The following is a 22774-nucleotide window of genomic DNA, read 5'->3' as shown; positions in this document are numbered from 1 at the left end:
AGCTTTAAGCTGCTGATGAAATCCAAAATGCATACAGGCAAGGCACTGAGTTACAGCTGCTGTTATCTAGTTTTAACACGTGTAAAGTAAATTTACTTTTTTTCAAAGTGCAAGAAAATATGGAAAAAGAATGTAACAGCCCTGGCTGTAATGCAGTGGTGCTAATGCTCTTGCTGAGCGGTATTTGGGTGTTTTTGGCATCTCTGCCAGTGTAGCTGGTTGCTTGTATGGAAATATGTATTTATTTGGCTGGAATTTGGGGTAAAGATGATTTACAATCCCTGTGATGTAGAGAACAGCTTGTAAACCAAACCCAAACAAATCCTAAAAAACAGGAAATGTTGAGAAGAAAAGAATTCCAAGCTACGTTAATTTGTGAATATATTTCTTTTGGAAGAAAGCTCAGTTCTTCTGAGTTATCTTTGAGATTATATATTACTTTGTGAGGGTGAAGCTGCACCATTTGCTACTGTCTTTCTCCCTAGCCTAGCACCACGATGGGAGCGAGGATCTTCCTGTTGAGGCGTTATTTATTGACAAGCACAAGAGACTGAAGTGAGGGTAGTTAAAAATCCTGGGGTCTGCTGTGATACCTGCTTTGTATTCACCTGCATCCCTTCCTTTCACATTGACAGTTAAAACTTAAGAAAAAGAAAGTGCCATCGGATCAGGAGCAGCTGGCCAGCAAGCTCGACAAGGCCCTGTCGCTCACCAAACAAGACAAACTCAAATCCCCTTTCAAGTTTGCTGACAGCTCTGGGGGGAAGCTGAAAACTGGTGGAGGTGGCAGCAGGTACCTCCCTTCTCATGAGGCTCTGCCAAGTAAGGAGGAGAAGAAGAGCTTGTCCAAAAACCTGGGCCTGTCCTTGAAATCCACCAAGGAAGGTAAAAACAAAGTGGCTGCCAAAATGAAGAAGATGGAGGTGGGATTAAAAGTCAAAAATCAGCTGAAGGTTTCCCATTCACCAGCAATATCTGAAGTTAGCAGCTACTCCTATAGTAAGTAATCCCTCATTTATCTCTTGTGGTGGTGAAACCTGTTGTGTGGGCTTGTGGCAGGGGGTTTCTGACCTCTTGTCTTGGAGATGGGTCTGGTTTTGCTCATGGGCTGAAGGTGACTTCTTGGCTAATCCATGCTGCTGCATCTTTGGGCTGAGCGTAAGATGTCCACCCAACTTGCCCCATCGGAGAGGGAGCAGACGTTGCTGTGTGCCTTCCTGGCCTGTGTTGTTCTGATTGTCCCTGGGGGAGAAGAAGTAAAATCATGTCCTTGCTTTCTGTGCGAGTAGACACTCTCCATCTAGCTGCCAGATGAGTTCTCACTGCCTCTCCTTAGGAAGTGGTCAGTAGAGACAACTTGGTGAGTTGGGTGGGGTTAAGCTGTGGAGGCAGGTAGGAAAGGCATAGTCTGCAGGGAAAATTGATGTCTGAAGGATCGTGCTGCCTTTCTGCAGTATTGTGGCTTGATTGCTGGGTGGCTGTGTATAGCCTTCCCATTGGAATTAGTCTGCTTCACGGCATCCTGCTTACTGGTGCGCCCAAAGTGCACCCAAGATAAAGATTCCTGCAGACACCATTACAGAAAGAAAAATCTGAATTGCAGATAGCATTAGGAAGATGTAGGACCGGGCATGGAAGAGTCTTCAATGGTGCAGGCAGACAGTGGAGCAGAAAAACATGTGCAGGACTTGAAGTTTTATGGTCTGAGGCCTGGTAGCTCACTTACTTACACATCTTGTCCTTTGTTGCAGCTAATTAAGTCCAACGTTAAAGATCTTATGGGGTATTCATATGCATAACGAATGTATGTGGCAGCAGTACAAGACCAGTTTAGAAATCTCACTAATGGGGAAGATGATGAGGTAGTGACTCCACACAAACAGATGTTTGGCATGAAAACAACCATTTATGTGGCAAAATAGGAGCCATTGTGTTCACTGGACTTGAACACAGCTTTTGACTGGTTGTGCTTTACAAACCACCCCGTAGTGCTGCTCTTCAGTGTACTTCAATCCCAGGAAAAGACCCAGGCCTCCTCAGCTGGGAGCTGTGGAGCTGTTGGGGAGGTAAGCAGGGTTAGAGAGGAGGCACAGCCCCTTGCTGGGAGGAGCTTTCACCGTATTCCTGCACTTGGTGCTGTGATTTCAAGATGAAAATCTCCTTCCTGGACCCAAAGGAGCAAGAGAGCTGCTGTCCAAGTCCTCTCAGGAAGTCTCCTAATGTAGGACTGTGCCCGTGTCACTGCATGTATCTCAGAGCAGGAGGGTTATTGTTACTGAGGAACCGGCTCTGGAATGGCTCAGCTTTGATCCGTGTTCTTTCAGTTTCTTTCAGCTGTGTGCCAAGTTCAAGGAGAGGGGCCTCAGGCAGTCATTTGGTCACTCAAGCGTGGTGGATTTGGAGAGGCAGGTTGAGCATATGGCAGCACCTCCTGTGACGGGTGGGCTGCTCTTGTGGAGGAGAGTGGGACCAGTGCCAAATGCTTGCGCCTCCTCCTGACCTCACGGTTCTCTGGCTGGTGTCCTGAAAACCTCAGGCACGGATCCGGAGGGTGAGCTGAGTACCCTGTTCCCATCCATGCTAATGGAAGCGAGGTTCATCCGATCTTCTGTGTATTTGGACTTTGGGCCTCCTAAGCTGCCACCCCTTGTTCCTTCCTCTCCACAACTGACACAGTGGAGATGGGCAGTGATGTGCTACTGGGGCTGACGCTGGAGAGCATCTGCTGCTGCCTGCGTGCTAGAAAGGTCCGTGTCCATAATGTTACGGAGTTAATGTGCATTTGTGAGTGGGATGTGACACTTCAAACCTGCTTCTATCACATCCAGGGGCACCATAGGTTTCTGCTGCACTCATCTGACACTGGAGAGGATTGTTGTATAAAACTCACTGCCTGCAGCTTGGTAAAATGGGTTTGTGGGCCAAGGAGCTTGGTCACTGTTCTGTTTCGGTGCACTCTGTACTGCTGAGTGTCAGGGGTGGTGTGTTTGGAGTTGGACGTGTTGCCCCTTAGCAGCTGCGGTTGCTCTGGCTGTGTCAGAAACCGTTCAAGAGAGCCAGTTTGTGTAGAAATGGGATGAAGTCAGAGGACAGAGCTGAGGCCGACTCGGGTTGATCGGCCGGTCGTTGGCATCGCTGCACCGTTGGTGGCTGTCTTCACGGCGGAAAGGCCTGTCTCAGCTTTCCGTTCCTGAGCTGAGAACAGATCTTGGGTCCTGCCGCAAGGCAGAAAGGATCGCTGGATCTAGATGGAGAGTGTTTATTTCCAACAGAAAAAAGGAGGTGTGTATGTCTGTGTTCATTCGGCCCCCAGCTGAGCCTCGTGACGGAGGCCTGGCAGGAAGGACAGGGTGACGCGCAGCCCCTGTGGGTGCAAAGCCCCTTCACCCACAGACACACAGAACAGCCCTCTGTCCCCTCTGAAACCCAGCCAAGCCCCGTTCCCTGAGGTAATGCTGTTCCCACCCGCTCTGACTGCAGATACGGACTCGGAGGAGGAGGAGGAGGAGGGATCCCTGAGGGACGAGTGGCCGGCGCAGCCCCCCTCCGCCCCCAAGCCGCGGCCGCCCGGCCTCTACAGCACAGCAGCCAGGAAGGGCGGCCGGGCGGCCGGCGGCCCCAAGGCGGCCCCGCGCGGTGTGGCGGCCGGGCGGCCGCTGAAAGCCAAGGCGGCGGCGGGCCGCAAGCAGCCCTTCTGCCTGCTGCTGCGGGAGGCCGAGGCGGGATCTTCCTTCAGCGACTCCTCGGAGGACTCGTTCGATCAAGGTTACTAGCTTATAGCAAACGCACCCCTGCACCGTGTCTGCGCGGGGCGGGCGGGGGGCGAGTGGGGCCCCTCAGGCCGGGGTCAGCCATTTTGATGGTCGCAGCCAGGGCGGCCATCTTTGTTCTTGGCAGCGTAGCCTGCTGTATCAGCCCGACGGTTATTTTTTATCTTTTTGTACCTGTATCGTTGTGATATTATGACCGACTGGCTCTTTTAGAGCTCTTATACCGACTGGGTTTTAGAGTTCACCTCTCCCTACTTTCCTGTTCCCTTCCTCCCTTCAGTTTCTCCCTCGCTTTCTTCCTTGCTGCCACCACCACCATTATATTCTTTTTATTACTATTATTATTATTTTATCTCTCATTATTTTATTTTGGCATGGGCCTTGAAGAGGCTTGGAAGGAGTTTTTTTTTTTGCTTTTCCTCCCCTTTTTCAGTTGCATTCCTCTACTTTTCATTATTATCCTTTTTTTACTGCCGGGATACTGTTGTGTGGCCGTGTGACTTGATGTTTGTACTGCGATTTGGTATACCAAGCTTTATTAAACATATCGAGTTCATTTTTAACTAAACCTGTGTACTTGTCTCTCTTGCTGTGTCTCTTAGCAGGCGATTAGGTTGCCGCTTCACTCCATCCTGCTCTGCATCCCTCTCCTGCTCCCACTCCCCATGAGTAGAACTGGAATTAACCTAGTCTGGGTACTCTCTATTATTCAAATATCCCTGCTAGCAGTTGTCACTCGCTGCCTTTGTCCAAATCAAGGCCTCTCTCCCACCTCCACTCCTTTTAGTTTGGTTTTATTTTGCTCATCCGTTTTATGTTTTATTCTTTTTTACAGCTGTTTTCTTGTGTTGTTAGGCTCTCAAGGCAGGCAGGTAAATCGTCAAGGCTCTCTGTCCTCGTTGCTGCTGTGCGTAAGGTCCCCGTTATTTGACAGACAGGCATTTTTTCTTTTCAGAATACACTCAGCAAGTTTTTATGTCCCTTTTGGGTGGTAGTGTTTTTCAGATGCCCGCACATAATCCGTAGTGCTCAAGGATGTGATAATTACTGCATTAAATTTGACTGCAGTTTCCCTCCCCCACCCTCACCCCAATTTTTTTTTTCCTTACAGCTTCTTTTTGTCAGCCTGTCATTAGTACTTCAGTGGGAAAAGAGATTACTTGAGACTTTTCCTCCAGAGGCACAAGGGGTTTCTGTTTTAGAGCGCGCTCATTAAATAATAATCATGGGGAAAGGTCATTTTAATGAGCCCTCAGCTCCCAAAAGAAAGTAGCTCGTCTGGGCTGAATGCTAAGCAAGAGCATCCCCAGTTGTTACCATCCACGTTGCACAGCAGAGCTGCATGCAGCACAGCAAAAGCCTTTTAGCGTTTCACACTGCTCAGACAGTTGTTAATTGAAAACGGGGCTGGATAATTTTGCTTCGGTTTTGTTATTCTTAGTTTTTGATCTCAATCTCCTCCACACACCTGTTTTTCTTCCCTCCAAACCCATCCTCCAAAGAAAGGCTATTTGAGCTAAAAAAAAACAAACACAATCTGTTTCAAACAGCAGAAAGATACAGAATAGTGGAGTAGTTTGATGTGACTCTGGGCTGGGTCCACCAGCGCATCTAAAAGAAAACTAAAAAGTCTGTTTCAGAGAAATCACATTTATTTCTCAGAGAACCCAAACTGTCCTGGGGACAGTGGATTTCACGTAAGGGAGAGTTGGCCACATCTCCATGAGGAGTCTGTGTTACTTCCGTTCAGCTTGACATCTCTTCCCTTCCCTGTTTCTTTCTGCATCTTTTCTTTGTTTATTTTGCTGCTGTTGGAAATTTTGAGGATGTCGATCCCTTTTTGATGCGAAGCTCTTGAGTTTTGGGGCCTTGCTTTTTGGTTTTGCTCCAGATAGCAGATAGGTAACTTGTCCCTAGATGAGCTTTGTCGATTTTTCAAGTGACCTGTTTTGCTTTTTTAAACCACAGCTATCCCGGTTTGATGGGATAAAGCCTGGGGAAGGGAGGGGGATACGGGAGGGGAGGCTGGGGAGTCTGGAACAAATGGGGAAAGGTGTTGTAAATCCCTCAGAGGTGTCATGTAATGGTGGGGAAGGCAGAGATGCAAAACCTCTGTGGGTGGGAGGTGGGCACGGAGGGGCGGCTGGGAGGGATCACGGCTTGCAGTTCTGTTTTTCCTTCGAATGGTTTTTGATTTTCTTTATTTATTTGCTTGTTCTGTTTGGTTCTTTGTCAGAAGCATTTCGTGAAGGGATATTTGGGTAATAGGGTTTCTGACGGCTTTCCCTGATACTAAACCGATTAATAACCTCAGCTTTTCTAGAAGTGCTCGCTTTCTCCTTGCAGCTGCTTGGCCAACCCTTTCACCCCTGCCCCTATCCATGATGCTTTGAATGTCTGTGTCGGTCTCTTGCATTTGCTCTCACGCTGCACTAAAGAAGCAAAGTGGTTGGCTGGTTGTAGGGCAGACACTTCTCAGCGAGGGTCACTAACCATGAACCTGAACCTTGACCATTGTTATGTAGGTAGGCAAAATAATTTTCTTTATGTCATCTGTCAGCCTCAGATGTTTCGATGTTACCTCCGTGAATAATGACACGTACATCTTTGCACTCTCTTGCTTTTTTTCTGTTATAATTCTCAAGATGATCGCTGTCCACTTTGACTTTCCTCTGTCCATGTGGAGTTTTGCATGGAAGATTTGCTTGAGTGTCTGTGTTTGAGGACTCCAGAAATGCTTTACTGTTAGCTGTTTGATTTTCTCCTGGAGAACCCCTTATCCTAGCAAAAGAAAAAAGGAGTATTTGTTTTTTTGATAGATACAAGATGAGAAGCCACAGAATTGCCTGCAAAGGCTCTGCCTCCCTGCAGCTGGAAGATTTCCTGGGCCACGATGCAGACTGCTTGCTGCTAGGGCAGCGGCTGTCATGGCCCTGCCACTGTGTGTCAGATGTAGGACTGGCTGCAGGAGAGCTTGCTTTTGTCTGCCTTGAGATAGTTGGAGGGACGTGCAGATTTCTTGTCGACCAAACATAGCACTGCTGTGAATGACAGTGAGCAAAGCCTGCGGTGTTTCATGCAGTGACCTTGGAGAGGAAAGTGCCAGTGGAGCTAAAGTAGGGCCTTCAGAGGCTATCAGCATAGGGAATGGCAGGAAGTTTCCATGACCAAAGGCCCATGCTTTTCCTCTCAGTGGACTGTTCCCCTGGAGACATGAATGCCTTCTTCCCTGCTCTCCCTACCTTGGAGGATGATTATTTCCCCCTTGAAAGAAGCGATGGAATATTTTCCTGCCCTGTTTTCCAAGCAGTGTGCAGAGCTGCTTCCCCGTCCATCCAATCCCCTTCAGTCATCGTAATATTTCTGTAATAGTTCTTATATTGTAATCGTTTTTAATAAGCACTTCTGGAGCCAACAGCACGGCACACGTGGAGGAAAAAATCTACAACTGATGAGAATTGGTTTGTTTGGCATTTAAAAAAAAAAGGACAATCTTAAATTGGAGATTGAAAATAGGCAACCTGCAGAGTTTGGACCGATCACACAAATCAGATGTCAATGACCCAGGAGCTGTCTAAAGTCTGCCTGTACTTAGCCTGCTTTGTATGCTGTAGGCCTGCTTGGTGTTACGAAAAGATCATGCTATTTTTTTTTACAGTGTGAAATGACTCTTCTAAGCGTGTGTTTTTATCCCCCCCCCCCCTTCCCAGACCTTTCCTCCCCACGCCCTCCTCAGTCCATCCTGTTACATCAGTCTGTAAAAACCAAACTGCTTAACTGGTCTCCATTCATCTTCATTCATTCCTCTCCTACAATAAAATGCCATTAAAAAAAAACAAAACAAAACAAAACAGTGAGAAAGTCCAGTATTTTCAATTGGTTTTGGTTCTGAATTGAATGCAGATAAACATTTTGGAAAAAAAAGAAAACCTCTGACTTGAGCTGATCTGGCTTCAGCAGCATTTCAGTACGACTTCTTGTTTGTTCTGGCTGCAGGATTGTATGCGTACGGTGTGACTGTGGGTGTGCACACACATATACATGCTCTTAATGGTGGCAGAAATGTCTCACTTGAGATGTTTTCTCCTCAGCCTCGCTCAGTGTTTGCAGAATTACAGCTGGAAGAGGTGGAAGAAAAAAAAAAAAGGATATTTCAGAATGTTCTCTGTCCCAGTGTTAAGTATTGGCAGGTGAAAAGATGGAGGCTTTGGTTGTGCAAAAGCAGCTGTGCGTGCTTGGTTTTAAGCCCACAGATAGGTTGGGTACAGCAGGAGTCAGCCTCAGGCTTCAGATTCTGTACAGCCCTTGCAGCGAGCTGCAGAGAACCAGCAGGAATGTCTTTGCCATCAGGGCTGTGAACGTGGGGACTCGGTTTAGAGGTGGGTCTGCAGGGGAGCCCCAGGTGTGCTGCTTTGGTTTCGTTCTGTCACTTTTAGCTCTTGGCACAGCGGGAGGAAGAGGAGCAGAGTGAGCGAGAGCTGCCCTTGTGGTGGGGAAGGATGGAGCTGTGAGCGAAGGCTGTGAACGTGCTCCAGTGTGGTGGGTTTTTCAGGCTGCGGGTTGAATCTCCTGCAGATAGAAATATAAGTGTTTTGCTAATAATGCTGACAAGAGACTGTCTCTGGTTGTCTCCCCGTAGCGTGACACCGTATATTTGAAGGAGGTTAGAATAACTGCTGGCTGCATTATTGCATCGTACGTTTTCCGTGGCGTGAGTAATGGCTGCTTTCAGCGTGCCTTTTAAATCTGTTTCACCTCGGTGCCTTTGAAATACAGAGCTGCTCGGTGCCCTTGTGGCTGCAGAGCCCACGTTGGCTGGGGTGGGAGAGGAGTCTTGGAGCACTGAGCGAGAGGTGTGCTCAGGGCTGCATGCCGTGCACCTGGGACAGGTTGGGAAGGGGGTTTCCTGCCAAACATCCCCTTTTCTTGCCTGCTTTCTTCGCTGCTCTCAGCTCACCTGGCTCTCTGGGTCTGGCAGGAAGGGCTGCAGGGGCTCATCTGCCTGATTTTGCAGAGAAGAACTGAGTTCAGAGCGTGATGGAGTGCATGGATGGAGTCTCAAGAAGGGGCACTTGTTGGAGTAGGGCATCCCACTTTGGAGTAGAACAGAGCTGCTGTAGGAACTCAGGCGCTGTTTTGCTGCTTGCAGGCAGGTGGCTTCTGCAGCTCAGAGTAGGCGAGTTCATGGGGATGTGTTTTCTTGGCAAAACGTGGTAGAAAAGCAGCCATTGTGCCCCTTCTTGTGTTAGGGAAAGGAATCTGATCCTAATTCGGTGCGGATTGGTTTTTTTTGCATGTGGTTTTTGTGCAAGGAGTGAACAGGGCTGTGGATGTCTTGGTGTTCACTGCAGGACTGTTGGGTTAGCAGCAATTTTCTATCAGAAGGATCGTGTGAGCCACTGAGGTGTGGAAGGGCTTTCTGGGCAGTCAACAAATAGTATTTTGTGGCCATCTGATGTATGTTTAAGAAAACAAAAGTGCCACTCATTGGATAAAATGCAAGGATGAGAGCACTGCTGTTTGATATCCCCGCCATTTCTGAAGTCATGGAAAAAAACAACCCAAAGTGGAAAAACAACACTTGTGTTATTGCATTTCTTTATAACAACCGAGTGTCGGGAACATTTTTATCTTTCCCCGAGGGCACCAGTGGAAAGAAAAGGATTTTCGTGTTGGTTGCAGCTGATGTTGAAGGGATCTGGTTTCCCATTTGGCCAGCTGGCAGGCGCTGGTGGGCAGCGGAGGCTCAGGGAGCAGAACAGGGCTCCTGCTAGTGGTGGGAATCTCTCAGCAGCCTCGGTGATCCTATTTAAGCCTTCATGTTTTCCAGACCTAGATTTTGCAGTTAGAAAGACCCCAAACATATATATATGTGTGTATATATATGTATACATGTATGTGTGCTCATATGTGTGGCTGTGTGTGTGCGTGGCGTTTGTGCAGTGGCTTTCACCAGCACTGACTGTGGATGAGACGTGTTTCAAATTAATTGCCTTTGGGCTGATGGGCAGATCCTTGGGAAGTGCTGCCGGGGTGGCAGCGATACCCCTGTCAGAGCATCTGCCCCACGTGCCTGCTGTGCACACACTGCAAAGAAAACCCCAGCCCAGTGCTCCCTGTGTGCCAGCCCAGGCTGATTTCTTGGCCGGAGTTCCTCCTGGGGCTGTGGGCAGCTCGCTCTGCCTCTTCTGAGCTGTAGAGAGGGAAGCAAAAGGCACAGAGAGTTTTGAGACAGGCAGGTACTCTCCTTGCCATCTCTAGTGCTAACTTTTGAAGCCTGCTCCCTGTGAATGTCACTTTCTCCCTTTGTGTCCTTTCATCTGCAGATACAGTTTTCCTCCTTCTGCATTCCAAATCCATCACTTTCAAATTATGATTTCCCTCCTTCCCCCTCTCTTTGCATTTTTGCCTCCTGCCCCTTCTCCATGTCCTCCTCGCCTCCTGCCGCAATGCAGGCTGATCTCTGGTATTCCCCTTCTGTCCTGAGCCCTGGTTCTGATTACACTAATGGATTTTGTTACGGAGGAAGAAGTGGTGGGTGGGAGGGGAATCCCACAGCTCCAGGGTTGGGATTTTTTAATTCCTCCTTGAAAGCTGCAGGGAAGGGGTGTGTGGCTTCCTTTTCAACACCTTGCTTTTCCCTCTCCTGCCTAGGACGAGTCCTCTGCCATACCTTGTGTTGCCATGTCTCCCACGGGTGGTGGTAGGCAGGGTGATGCCAGCTGTATGACCACAGAGATGTGCTTGCCTGCAGCTGATGCCTTCTGGCTTAGCTCAGGGGTGGCTCAACGCTGCTTAGGGGAGCCCAGAGCAGAGGAGAGCTGTCGGTTTGGGGTGGAAATGTGGCTGATGCACAGCTCTGCAAGATTTATAACAGGCTGCTTCTTTTCTGCGTGCTAGATTCCAGCTCAGAGGAAGATGAGGAAGAGGACGAAGAAGAGGAGGAAGAGGTGGAGGACTATGGGACAGACAGCACCGACAGGCTTTCCTCACCTGCTCTTGATGAGAGCGGCCTGGGCCTGCTAGCGAGGTTTGCTGCCAGCGCGATGCCCAGCCCCATCGTTCCTCCTCCGCTTTCCATCATCCAGCTGGAGGCCAAGCAGAAGGCGAAGAAGAAGGAGGAGCGACAGAGCCTGATGGGTGAGTCGTGTGCTCAGGGCTCGTGCCGGGGAGAAGGTGGAAGGTTCAGGATCGGCTGTGCTGCAGGAAAGCAGATTCTTATCCGGAGGTGTCCTTGCTTTTGGCTACTTAATACTGAAGGCAAGTTCACTGTCTGGCAAGAAAAGAAGAAACAGGCATGAGAGTGGCAGTTGTAGCAGCTGCAGCTGTGGCTTCCCTAGGGGCAGTTGCCTGCGGCTTCCTCGAAGTTTCCTCTCTTCCTGCCTGGCAAACCCTTAACAGTCACGCTAGCAGTGGGATGCGGTGCCCCCTTGGACAGCGCTGCTGCATTTTGGGGTAGGAAGCATGTGCTAAATGCAGCTGATTTTCAGCACCCAAGAAAAGCAGAGGCATCAAAACAGAAGAAAACCTCTTAAATTTGCTCATCCCAGCCGTGTCCCCATAGAAACTGGGCAGAGGGACTGAAAGCAAGAATTCCTTTGCTAACCTGTTTGCTGTGCCAGGCCCCGTGCCTCTGTCCCTGTCCCTCAGTTTCACTGTTAGAAGTAATTGGAGTTTTATTTCTTCTCCTTCCCATGCCCTGCTGCACAAATGCCCCTGGGTGACATCGTTCCCAGTCAGTCAGATCTATATGGGCTCCATTTATAAATTCTCTATTAATATTTATTAAGTGATAATGGAATTTATAGCATGCCTCAGAATGGAAAATGATGTCTTCTTTGGGAGCCCAGCTTGTTTTAGCACCATTTCCATGCTATATTAGGCTTTTGCCAACTCGTTCCAACAGCCTCTCTTAAGAATTTATCGCCTTGTAACCTGCCCTCCTTGAAACTGGAAACATCTAGAAATTGTCTCAGGCCGCAGTGACGGAGGAGAACGGGTGCTGTAATTTCCAAAGGGCTTTTCATCTTGAGCATTGCCAGCTTTGATTTTGACAGACTGGCTCTTGTCGTGCTGGGGCTGTCTCAGGGGAGACTGTTTGGGTAGAAGAGGTGAGCAGGATCCTGCAGGCCGCATTTAACCCAGGAAAGTGAGCATATTTAAAAGAGAAGGTCTGCAAGAAGGTGTCGGCTCTCTATGCTTATGCCTTGCATGTTTTCTTCTACCCATGTGAATGTTGTTGTGTAAACCCTTCCTTAAGGACCTCCTGCACGTGCCAGCTATCTTAGGGGAGCTGCTCGCTGGTGGGCTTCAGAACAATTTCTGTCAGCCTCAGCCAAAGTCACACCAACGGTTGGGTGCTGCCTCAGTTTCCCTTCTGTCCCTGTAGGCGTATGATATTACTCTCTGTTATCAGGTTTTGAAGAGGGGAAATGCACTGTAGATGGTGAACATCTTGGTGTTACTGCAGTATTTCAGGATGCTGAGTACTGCTGTGCTGAGCAGTGGCCAGTATGAGGGGATTTCCATCTTCCACAAAGGATCATTTACCTGTTTTGACTGAGAGGCAGTTGTTTGAGCCAGCAGATAGCTCTGTGGTGTCTGTTGGCCAATAGGAGAAAAGTAAGCTTGAAATCTGGGTTGATTCAGTTCATTAAAGAGATCCTTCTCCAGAAACGAAGGTGAGGCTGGAGAGAACCCCTCCTGGGAAGGTAGGAAAGTTCAGTGTGTGGGGCTTGTGCTTTCCTTCAAGCAAGAAGCTCCTTTTTGTGGAGGGCTAGAGAGTGTTGTAAGGGTGTTAGGGTTTGAAAGTGGGACGCCAGGGCTCTGCTGAACAGGCTTGACATCTCCCATGGTGTCCAAAAGCTTCTAGCCATGCTTGGCTCCTCTTGTGCTCAGCCAGAGCATTGACTGATGATTGAATCTTTTGCATCTAGGGACGGAGTTTGAATACACTGACTCAGAGAGTGAGATCAAGATCAGGAAGAAGTCACCCTCGGGATTGCTGCGGGGGAAGAAGGGGTCTCTGGAAACAAGCAGCATTCCATCAAGCCAGACCCCAAGCGGCCTCGAGTCCGGATCTGGAAGTGCTGACAAAGCCAAGCTTGGGTCTGAGAAAGGCCGCAAGCTAAAGAAGTTCAAGTCCCCCAAGGACTTGAGCTTTGAGTTTGGGCTGGAGGCCAGCGATGATGACCTGTGGAACCGGCGCCGGAGCGAACGGATCTTCCTCCACGATGCCACCTCATCGTCAGCCATGCTGACCCCCACGGCACCTGCCAGCTCCACTCCTGTCTCCAAGTCTGGGCGCTGTGGAAAGGGGGCTCCCATGAGTCCCAAGAAGGAGGGCGGCAAGGGGAAGGACAGAAAGGAGCTGAGCAAGGTGAGGAACGTGTTGGCAGCATTGATGTGGGATGCTTGGGAGCTCAGGATGAAGGGAAGGTGATGAGCTCCACTAGGCAGATGGCTCCACTGGACGAGTCCACATTCTGTTCAGCTGCTCATGTCCCCTCTGACGTCTTTGTGGTGCCTTTGGAGGGCCATCCTTGGCTGGTAGTGGCACTGGTCTTCTCCCGACTCTTCCTTTTGGCTGAAAGCTCAACTGCTTTTGGCTCCAGTTCATTTAATGATGGATCAGTGATAGTGGGAAGAGTTAGACAAGTTGGTTGTGGCATGAAGCCAGCCAGGATCTTCTCTGAGCTCCTTGAGAAAAGGACTGATGGGCAGGAATTGCTCTCTGGGGTAATGAGAAACTCTCACTGAAATTTGTGAAGCTTGAATGCAGAGCTGGGAGGCAGAGGATGTCAGTGAATTGCTGGCTGACTGTGCATGGCCTGCTTTGCTCTGCCCTTCCTCTGTGTAGGCCTAGATCTTCAATGATGGTGGTGTTTACTTTTATTTTTGGCAGCGGAAAAAGGGTAAAGAAGCTCCCTGCTGCTCCTCTTCCTCGTCCATGTCTCCTCCTGGCATCCCGAGCTCCCCATCTGACGTTCGGGTCAGCCTGGCCAGTGCCCTGGGTTCCACCAAGAAGAGCAAAGCCAAGGTGAAAGCCAAGGAGGTTAAAAAAGAGGTGAGTGACTGGTTCTAGGCTGCATGAGGTGGAAGATGGTTGGCAGAGCTGTGCTCTTTCCTTGGACTGCTGCAGTATGAGGGAGGGAGAACACTGAACGCAACCTCAGTTGATGCGTTACAGGCAAAACTGGAGAAGCTTAAATTCCCAGGAAGGCTAGCAGGTAGAACAGGGCCTGCTGCTACCATCTAGTGTTCAGTTGAATCCGTGCCCCAAATTAATGAGCAGACAGAACTTTGCCTAAGGCATAGAGATGGGGCGGAGGGAGAGCTTTGGGAAAAAGCAAAGACTGGAGAGATGGTGATGGAGTTGTGCTCAGCACTGGGTGAGCCAGGCCACCGTTGGTTTCCGCTCACTGCGTGCTGTCATAATGCACAGTACTGCGTTTTCTCACATCATTTCTGAGTTTAATGCTTATGGTCTGTGTGCAGCACCAAGAAATGAATCGTGAGGCTTTAAGAAGAAGTGGGAATGGTGTCTGCTGCGTGTTTAGTGAAAACAGGCTCTTTGCAGAGGGGTGGTGAGCACAGAGCAGTGCTACAGCTGTCTGCTCTTTGGCATCTCTCCCAGCCTGCAGGAGTGAGATGTGGCTAGGAGATGTGAAATGGCTTTTGCTCAGCTGTCAGTGATGCTTGGCAGGAAACCCAGTAAAGCAAAGATAGGTTTTTTTTTAGTCAAAAAACAATTTTGGGTATACCTACTTGGCTCTTTGTGTGTTCTAACATCACTGAGGATGGAGACGAGTTTGTCCCAATATCCTCAGGTTGTTTGTTGCTGGAGGAAGGTGAGATGGGATGGGATTGTTGCCTGTTGGCATCCAGCTGACGTGGTGCTTGCTCTTCTGCAGAACCGAGGGAAAGGAGGAGCTGTCAGCAAGCTCATGGAGAGCATGGCAGCGGAGGAGGATTTTGAACCCAACCAAGATAGCAGCTTCTCGGAGGATGAGAACATCCCACTGAGCATGCTTGTCGAGCGGCCACCCACACCAGGTGAGGGCTGGCAGGGCTAATTGTGCAAGTAGCAGAGCTGAATGAGTTTCCCAGGGCTGCTGGGGGGAGGGCTGTGCTGCTTTCGCAGATTCCTTTTCCAAAGCCATGAATCCTTCCTTGGGGTGGAGAAACCACATTTACAGTCAAGTTGGCTTGCCAGGTACAAGCCTCTTCAGAGCTGCCAACTCTGTTTGACACCTAGATGAAGCCCAGTCTCTGAGCTGCCCTATTTTCATTTGCTGACGTATTGTTGTTACCAAGAAGGGTACCTTTCTGCAGAGGGCTTGCTGGTCCTTTCTTAGGGGGGATCATGCTGGTGGAATGACATTTCTCTCTCCGTTTGCGGTTGCTTTTTGCTCTGTGGCATTCTCTAATCCCTGCCTTGCTTCAACACCTCCCAGCTCCCCGCTCCTGCATAATTGACAAGGATGAGCTGAAGGATGGCCTGCGTGTCCTCATCCCCATGGATGACAAGCTGCTCTATGCCGGACACGTAAAGACGGTGCATTCACCAGACATGTGAGTTGTGGGGCTGCTGTGCCTGCCCAGGCTCTGCTGATGAAAGGGGGGGGTAACTGATGCAGGGATGGATTTCGGTGCTTTGCAGAGATGTCTGGAGAGCAGCTGAGAGAGTCTGCTAGGGAGGGATGGAGAGTTCACTCTGTTTTATCCGTGCTCAGGAAAATCTAATTACTTTTCATGAAGTCTTCTCGACTGACTGGTGGCAGGGCTCGGAGGGAGGTGTTTTCTGATCCGGGTGATCTCTTCCATGTGCTGTGTCTGATCGGGTCTCTACGTTCCAGATACCGCGTGGTGGTAGAAGGCGAGAGGGGAAACAGACCCCACATCTACTGCCTGGAGCAGCTCTTGCAGGAAGCGGTACGTGAGGCCATTGGATGCCTGTTCTTGGTGCCTGGGTGATCTGGGGTGGAAGTGGCTAACTGTCTTGGGCTGCAGGGATGCCCTGTTTCTGCCCACACAGTCTGGGCAGAGCTCCCACTGGTGTGGAGGTCCCCACTACCAGAAATAGTCCCTCACGCTGCCCTGTGTGCGGGCAGGAGGCCGTCTCCCTCTCTTGTCTTCAGATCTGGTTTGCTGCATGCTGAATGTGATGGGCTGGTCTGTGCTGGTGCCAAGAGTGTCAGTAATGGCTTGCCTTTTGCTCTGAGCAGATCATTGATGTGAAGCCACCTTCAGTGCGATTCCTGCCCGAGGGCACAAGGATTGCTGCCTACTGGAGCCAGCAGTACCGCTGCCTCTACCCAGGGACAGTTGTCCGAGGTAAGGCTGCCCAGGTGCTGCAAGCCAGGGATGTCTCTGTCCTGCATGTCCTGAGGGATGTCAGGCTTGTCTGGGATAGTCCTGAGGTCTGCTGTGAGTGTCAGCGGTTGGCTCATTCCTTCAGGTCGTGCCCAACTTGATTGAGATGCTTATTTAGCAGCATCTTATGATCCAGGAGCCATGCTTTGGTGGGAAGGGATCTGAGTGATTTAGGAGCTTAAAATACTGGGGAAACTTACCGCCTTTCAGAAAGTCAGCATTATCTCCAGCCCAGGCACCAATTACTGTTACTGTTACTGGAGGTTTTCCACCACCTTGTCTCTGACACATTCCTTCCTGATGTCTCCCCCATCTGGCCTGACAGGCCAGTGGAGAAGCCTGGACAATTGTGCCATGACTGGTCTTGCTTTCAGGCTCTTAGTCATGCTTCGTGTGTATAAAAGAAGGATTACTTATCAGATATATAGAATGTTGATGTTGTTACCAGAACTCTGCTGTTTGCTGAGAGTGGTTGCAAAATGCAGGTCATAAAAGATACTGCAGTGAAAACAGAAGATATTTCAGGGAGAGAAGGAAACAGGGAGGTGATGTGGGATGTCACACTGCAGTAGTTTTTTTTCTGTGCTTTTGACAGAGCGATTCTGCACTAGGTGGGCTGGTTTAGTCTTAGGGATCTTTTATTGTGATCTTAATCTTCTGTGCTCTCCCTGGACAGCCATATAGGAAAGGTGGGAAATGGAGTTTTGGAGTTAGAGGAAGGCAGTCCCCGCTTTCCCAGCAAGTGTTTTGTGCTCTTAAGTTTGTCTGTGACACCTTCTTCTACTCCCCCAACCCACAGGAGCCCTGGATCTGGAGGAAGATGGCGATCTCATCACAGTAGAGTTCGACGATGGGGACACAGGACGCATCCCACTGTCTCACATCCGGCTTCTCCCACCTGACTACAAGATCCAGTGTGAGTCTTCCTTCTCCGTTTCTTCCTTGACAATTCCCACTAGGAAATGTAGGCAGTTTAGAGCCACCTTCCTCACATTTTAGGGCTGATTCACAGACTTTCAATCACAAAGGTTGCACCGTCAATTACAGGTGTGCATACCGGGCTGGGACATGATCCACTGGGTAAAAAGGCCCAATCTCTAGTGCAGAATTGGGAGGGACAGGTTTCCCATGTCTTGTCTCGATCGTGTATGATTTTTCACTGCTTTTCAACATCTCTTTGATCTATTCCAGGTGCTGAGCCTTCCCCAGCCCTTTTGGTGCCCAGCACCAAGCGCCGCAGCCGTAAATCCAGCAAAGATGCTGGAGAAGGAAAAGAAGGGGCTACACTGGGGTCAGAGGAGCCTGCATCAAAGGGCAAAGGGCGAGGGAGGAAGCCAAGCATCAAGGCAAAAGCTGGTAGGTTGTCACCACTGCTAGGCCTGGAGTTGAGAGAGTCCTTGCACAGTGAGGACCTGTGTGCCTCTGCAGGGAGCCTGAAGCACTCAGGAACAATCCAGAGACTAATTGGGATTGCTGTCTGTGTCTGAGCTAATAGTGCCAGTCTCAGTGGATAATACCATGCCTATGTTTTTCTTCCCCTTTGCAGAAGAGGCTTCCCTGCCTGAAGAGAAGGATCAGGTGGAGCCTTCACCTGGTGCTTCTTCAGTCCCTGAGAAGCCAGCCTGCCTGGGCAAATCAAGTGTGAAGGGGTCACGAAAATCCCAGCCACTGCCTGCTGGAGGGTCTCCAGCCCCCACAGAGGAAAAACGGTCAAAAGCCAGTAAAATGAAGATCTCCACTAAGCTGCATAGCCCCCCACAACCCACTTACCAGCCTGCTGTGTTTGGCAGCATCCTCACCACAGAGCCCTACAGCGACCTCCCAGGGACGCTGACAGCCTTCGGCTCCAGTGATGCTTCAGCGTCGAAAGCCAAGGCCAAGAAAGGGAGGCCCACAGAAGAGGCACAGGAATTTGGTACCATGGTTAAGGCTCAGAGGAAGCATGACAGTGAAATCCTGATCAAGCTGGATCACGAGGGTGTGATGTCTCCGAAGACAAAGAAGATGAAGGAGGCGATGAGGATGCTGGAGGACTCGAGTCTGGCTGGTCGCAGAGATGGCAAAAGCCTCCTGGGGCTGGGCTATTCACCTGCAGTGGGTGCAGAGGGCAAGCAGAAATCCTCCCGAGCCAAAGCAGCTGAGGGGGACCCTGCCAGCTTTGGGGGAAAGTTTGATGGCTCGGCAGAAAGCCTCAGTGCCTCAAAGGACCAGGAAGACAAAGCATCAGCGCCAGCAGCTGTAGAGGAGTCTGAGAGCAACAGCAGTGACAGCAGCTCAGAGTCAGAGGGAGAAGAGGAGACTGAGAAGAACCGAGGGGAGGCTCAGGACAGCAGCTCGACCAGCTCAAGAGCATCCACTCCTCTCTCTTCCTCCAACTCCTCCTCCTCTTCCTCTTCTAGCAGCAGCTCCTCTTCCTCCTCCTCTTCCTCCTCTTCCTCTGCCTCATCGACCTCCTCCTCCTCAAGTTCCAGCTCCTCTTCCTCCTCCACTACAGATGAAGACTCCTCCTGTAGCTCTGACGACGAAGTAGCTGAGGCCCAGCCAAGTTCCTCAGTGCAGCAAACCCTCCCTCCCAAGCAAACCAAACAGACAGGGAAATCCCGGGCGTCCTCCCACCCCCAGAGCCAGAAGCAGCCGGCGCAGCAGCCGGCGCAGCAGCCGGCGCCACAGCAGAGCGGCAACAAGAGCAGGCCCAAAAAACGTGAGGGCATCCACCTGCCCACCACCAAGGAGCTGGCCAAGCGGCAGCGGCTGCCGTCGGTGGAGAACAGACCCAAGATCGCCGCCTTCCTGCCCGCACGGCAGCTGTGGAAGTGGTTCGGGAAGCCCACGCAGGTAAGCACAGCCTTTCCCATTTGCCTGGGAAAGGGAGCCTTTCCATCTGGGCTTGGCGATGCTCTGCTGGTGTAATGTCCTCTGCTGGGGCCGTGAGGAGGTTGGGGTCGGCCTTGGCTGCGTTGTGGGGAGCTGTCCCACACGGCCTGCCTCTCTGTCTTTTTTCTCGTGGAAATGTCTGTTGACCATCACCACATCTTTGAGTCTCCATCAGCAGTGCTCAGGCTGTGGATTGTCCTGGCCGGGCGGTGGCTGTGTCGTTGCCAGGCTGGGTCTGGCTTTGCCAACAGAACAGGGCAGGATGTGGGATGAGGGAAACCTGAGCTGCTCACCTGTGTGATCCTCTCTTGGCAGAGACGAGGAATGAAGGGGAAGGCCAGGAAGCTCTTCTACAAGGCCATCGTCCGGGGCAAGGAGATCATCCGCATTGGAGACTGCGCGGTCTTCCTGTCAGCTGGCCGCCCCAACCTGCCCTACATTGGCCGCATCCAGAGCATGTGGGAGTCGTGGGGGAACAACATGGTGGTCCGAGTCAAGTGGTTTTATCACCCAGAGGAAACCAACCCTGGGAAGAAGCTCAACGAAGGCAAGGTGGGCTACTCGCCTTTCCTGACAGGGCTGCAAAGCTGCATGGCTGTGTTCCTCTCCTGAGGACAGGGAGAATTATGGCCCAGGTCATTGCTGGTACTGTTATGGGGTGAAACCATCATCTCGTGCTGGGGCTGTGGGCAAGCCTGATACCTCTTGATCCAAGGAAGAGTATCTGCTAGGAAATAGCTGTGTATGTCAGTCCAACAAGAGTTCATTAAGAGTCAGACCAAGACTCTGCAGTGTAAAACTGCTAGCCTGCTGCTCAGGAATGCTGAGCTCTGCATCTTTGCACAGTGTGGTTTACAGTAGGCTGTGAGTTTGTATTGCCTTGGGGTGGGGCTGAGGTAATAAAGGCACGTGTGGTGGGCGGGGGATGATAACATGGAAAATCCAATTAATTTGCTTTCTTTTTATTTCTGTCTTCTCTTTTTCTCCTGGGCGCAGCGCTGGGATCAGAAATCAGGCAGGAGTCTGTCCACAGCTCTGCAGGCATCCAACCAGAGGAAGGACTTCATGGAGGTTGGTGCTGCGACTGCTTAACTGATGCTGCTGGGGAAAAGCCTCTGAGCTTCTCTGGCTTTTACATTTTGCCTCAGTTGTTGAGGCTGCAGTTCCCAGGACTTTGGATGGGTGTATTTGGGAGGATGGGAATCGCTGCTGGTGCCGGGTGTTGGGAGGAGCGGTGGGTCCCCAGCCAGCACCTGTCTTTGCATTTGCATCCTTGAAATGGAGATGACAAACTCTAGGCCTCTGCATTTCCCTGTCGGCACACGCTGCAGCTGTGCTTCCCTTCTGTGGGAGCTGGCTGTGCACAAGGGCTCAGGTTTGGTGGGAAGGACTGATCACGTCCACGCTGCCCCTGGTGTTCCAAGTGTCCCTGCCTGGGCTTGCAGTGGGGATGGCTGGGGAGTTCTGTGCAAGCACAGGCCCTCGACAGTCTGGTGGATGTTCTTGTGTATTACAGATGATGCTTTAATTGCTGAGAGTTCTAATTGCTCCTTTCTGTCTGCCTTCTTCCCTTCCTGTAACGCAGCGAGCTCTCTATCAGTCCTCTCACGTGGATGAGAACGATGTCCAGACCATCTCACACAAGTGTCTCGTTGTTGGTCTGGATCAGTATGAGCAGATGCTAAAGACTAAGAAATACCAAGACAGTGAGGACCTCTACTACCTTGCAGGGACCTACGAGCCCACCACGGGCATGATCTTCAACACCGACGGGGTCCCTGTCATCTGCTGACCGCCCAGGGAGCACGAGCCAGCCCTGGGAAGGGACAGGACAAACTTGAGGACGTGCCTGTTCAGACGACATGATTGTTTCTTTCAAAGCTCATGACTTCCGTGTCACACTACAGACAGGAGAGTGCGAGAGACATGGGGAGGAAGGAGAGGGCTGAAGAAAGGGGCTGGGAAAGCGGTTACAGCAATCACGGAAGGTGCCGAGGGTGGTGGCGGAGGTGTATGAGCCTCAAGAATCCTTGGGAAGTGGATTTAGTTACGGTGACCAACTTCTCCCTTCCTCCTTTCGGTCCTGGAAAGCACATGGCTCTCACGATCATTTCACCAGCGGGATCCCCAGCAGGAGGGATCCCTTCTGTGTCATTTGCCCCCATCAGAAGCCGCCTGTATGTGGAAGGACACCTGCTGACCTTCTGCGTACGCTCCTCTCCGTCCTTATATCCCCTTTCCTGCTTGTTTCGCATGACCCTTTAGGAAGGACAGGGTGAAAGAGAAAGGAGATGAGTCTCTCTCGGCGCCTCGCCTCCATCCTCCCGGCGCCTTTTTGCGGTTCCCCTTCCCCTGCCTGGCAGTGGAGCACGGAAGGGCAGTGCTGGCCCCAGCTTGGAGACGGCAGGAGAGTTACTCCAGGCTGGAGGTGCCAGGTGAGCCCCTGTCACACCTGGGCTGCTGCCTTCCCATTGCCCCACATGGGCTGAGCCCACCTTCCCACTCTCCTGTCTCACAAAGGAGATGGAGGAGGAGGAGCAGGGGGAGAAGAGGGTGAGGCTTGCCGAACAACCGTGCGAGTGTGCAGAGAAGCAGGGAAGGAAACGACTGGGAGACGCTGCTGCGCTGCTCGGAGCAGAGGAGGCTGCAGTGAGGGGGTGCCTCCCGTGGTGGAATGGATTTCAGCACAGCTCACTCGGCTTTACCTCTCTTGCCTGCGTGGAGCAGTCAGCTGCCCGGCAGCCCTCTGCCTCATTTGAAGGAACAGGGATGGCGCGTGGAGCCCAGCCATGCCCTGCTGCTGCGTTTCCACAGCCGCCAGGCCAGGGGAGCGCTCAGCTGGCCAGCCCAGCCAGGGGGGGGATGTGGGAGGAGAACAGAACCACGCAACATCCTTGCACTTACACAACAGCTCCCAGGAGACGCACTGATCTTTGCAACTGTCGACTCGCACTGCGTGGCTGCGACGTGGAGCGGGGCTCAGCTCGGCCGGGAGCAGCAGCCCAGGCTGTGGTGGGGAGAGCTTGGACACATTGCCAACCATCAGCCCGATGCTGCTGCGTGCCGGGGGGCCTGGCTGGGCCTGCAGTCACCCCTCGCCTTCAGCTGGAACCACAACGGTGCTGCGCCGTCCCCCCTCTGCCCCGGGCGCCGCGCATGGTGATGGTTCGAACCTGTACAGTTTTAATGTACCAAAAGACTCCTTTAGCCCCTCCTGTATTATAAATCTTTAAATGGGTTCAACTTTTTAATTATAAATATAAATATAAATATATATATATAAATATAAGCTTTTTAAAACTGTGAGGAGAAGAAAAAAAGGAAAAAAAAAAAGAAAAAAAAAAAAGGAAAAAAAAAAAAGGAAAAAAAAAAAAACCCAAAATAATCCAACCAACCACCACCAAACCCCAGCAGAACCCACGGCAGAAAACGAACACAGTCTGACGTTCAGAATATTATTTTTTATTTCCTGTTGGATTGTGATTGTAAATGATCTGGGAACAGGCACCCCCCCGCTGTACTGTACCTGTAGAAGCAAATGGTGTGAGCATATTTTAACAGAGCGAGAGAGCGCGCGAGAGAGAGAGATTTTATGCTAATGTTAAATAGAAAGCACTTAAAACCCACTGCCTTCTATGGAACACGAGGATATTTCAGACAATCGAGAGGAAAGGAGAGCCAGGTTTTTTTTGTCTTTTGTTTTTGTTTTATGTTCTGTTCCAAGCGGTTTCTTTTTGGCATTCTGTTGGTCGCAG

At 50.8% G+C, this 22774-nt stretch overlaps 1 protein-coding gene across 2 annotated transcripts in view; it reads left to right on the top strand.

The window, feature by feature from the left end:
* TNRC18 (trinucleotide repeat containing 18) overlaps positions 1-22319 on the top strand; it is a 44552-nt gene extending 22233 nt beyond the window's left edge. For both annotated transcript variants that reach the window (XM_042864115.1, XM_042864113.1), the window contains exons 14-28: positions 636-999; positions 3481-3765; positions 10671-10910; positions 12707-13149; positions 13675-13836; positions 14684-14825; positions 15227-15344; positions 15629-15704; positions 15998-16106; positions 16945-17061; positions 17337-17501; positions 17692-18980; positions 19335-19571; positions 20016-20090; positions 20605-22319. In XM_042864115.1, the coding sequence (XP_042720049.1) occupies positions 636-999; positions 3481-3765; positions 10671-10910; positions 12707-13149; positions 13675-13836; positions 14684-14825; positions 15227-15344; positions 15629-15704; positions 15998-16106; positions 16945-17061; positions 17337-17501; positions 17692-18980; positions 19335-19571; positions 20016-20090; positions 20605-20811 (4029 nt within the window). In that variant the 3' untranslated portion in view covers positions 20812-22319. The remainder of the gene's footprint in view (positions 1-635; positions 1000-3480; positions 3766-10670; positions 10911-12706; positions 13150-13674; positions 13837-14683; positions 14826-15226; positions 15345-15628; positions 15705-15997; positions 16107-16944; positions 17062-17336; positions 17502-17691; positions 18981-19334; positions 19572-20015; positions 20091-20604) is intronic.
* Positions 22320-22774: the final 455 nt, after the last annotated feature.

This window comes from Lagopus leucura, unplaced genomic scaffold (assembly GCF_019238085.1).
Source record: "Lagopus leucura isolate 7727_CA_CO unplaced genomic scaffold, USGS_WTPT01 Super-Scaffold_760, whole genome shotgun sequence".
In the NCBI taxonomy this organism is placed as follows: domain Eukaryota; kingdom Metazoa; phylum Chordata; class Aves; order Galliformes; family Phasianidae; genus Lagopus; species Lagopus leucura.
Note: the sequence above shows the minus strand (reverse complement) of the source record. Positions and strands in the feature narration are given on the sequence as shown.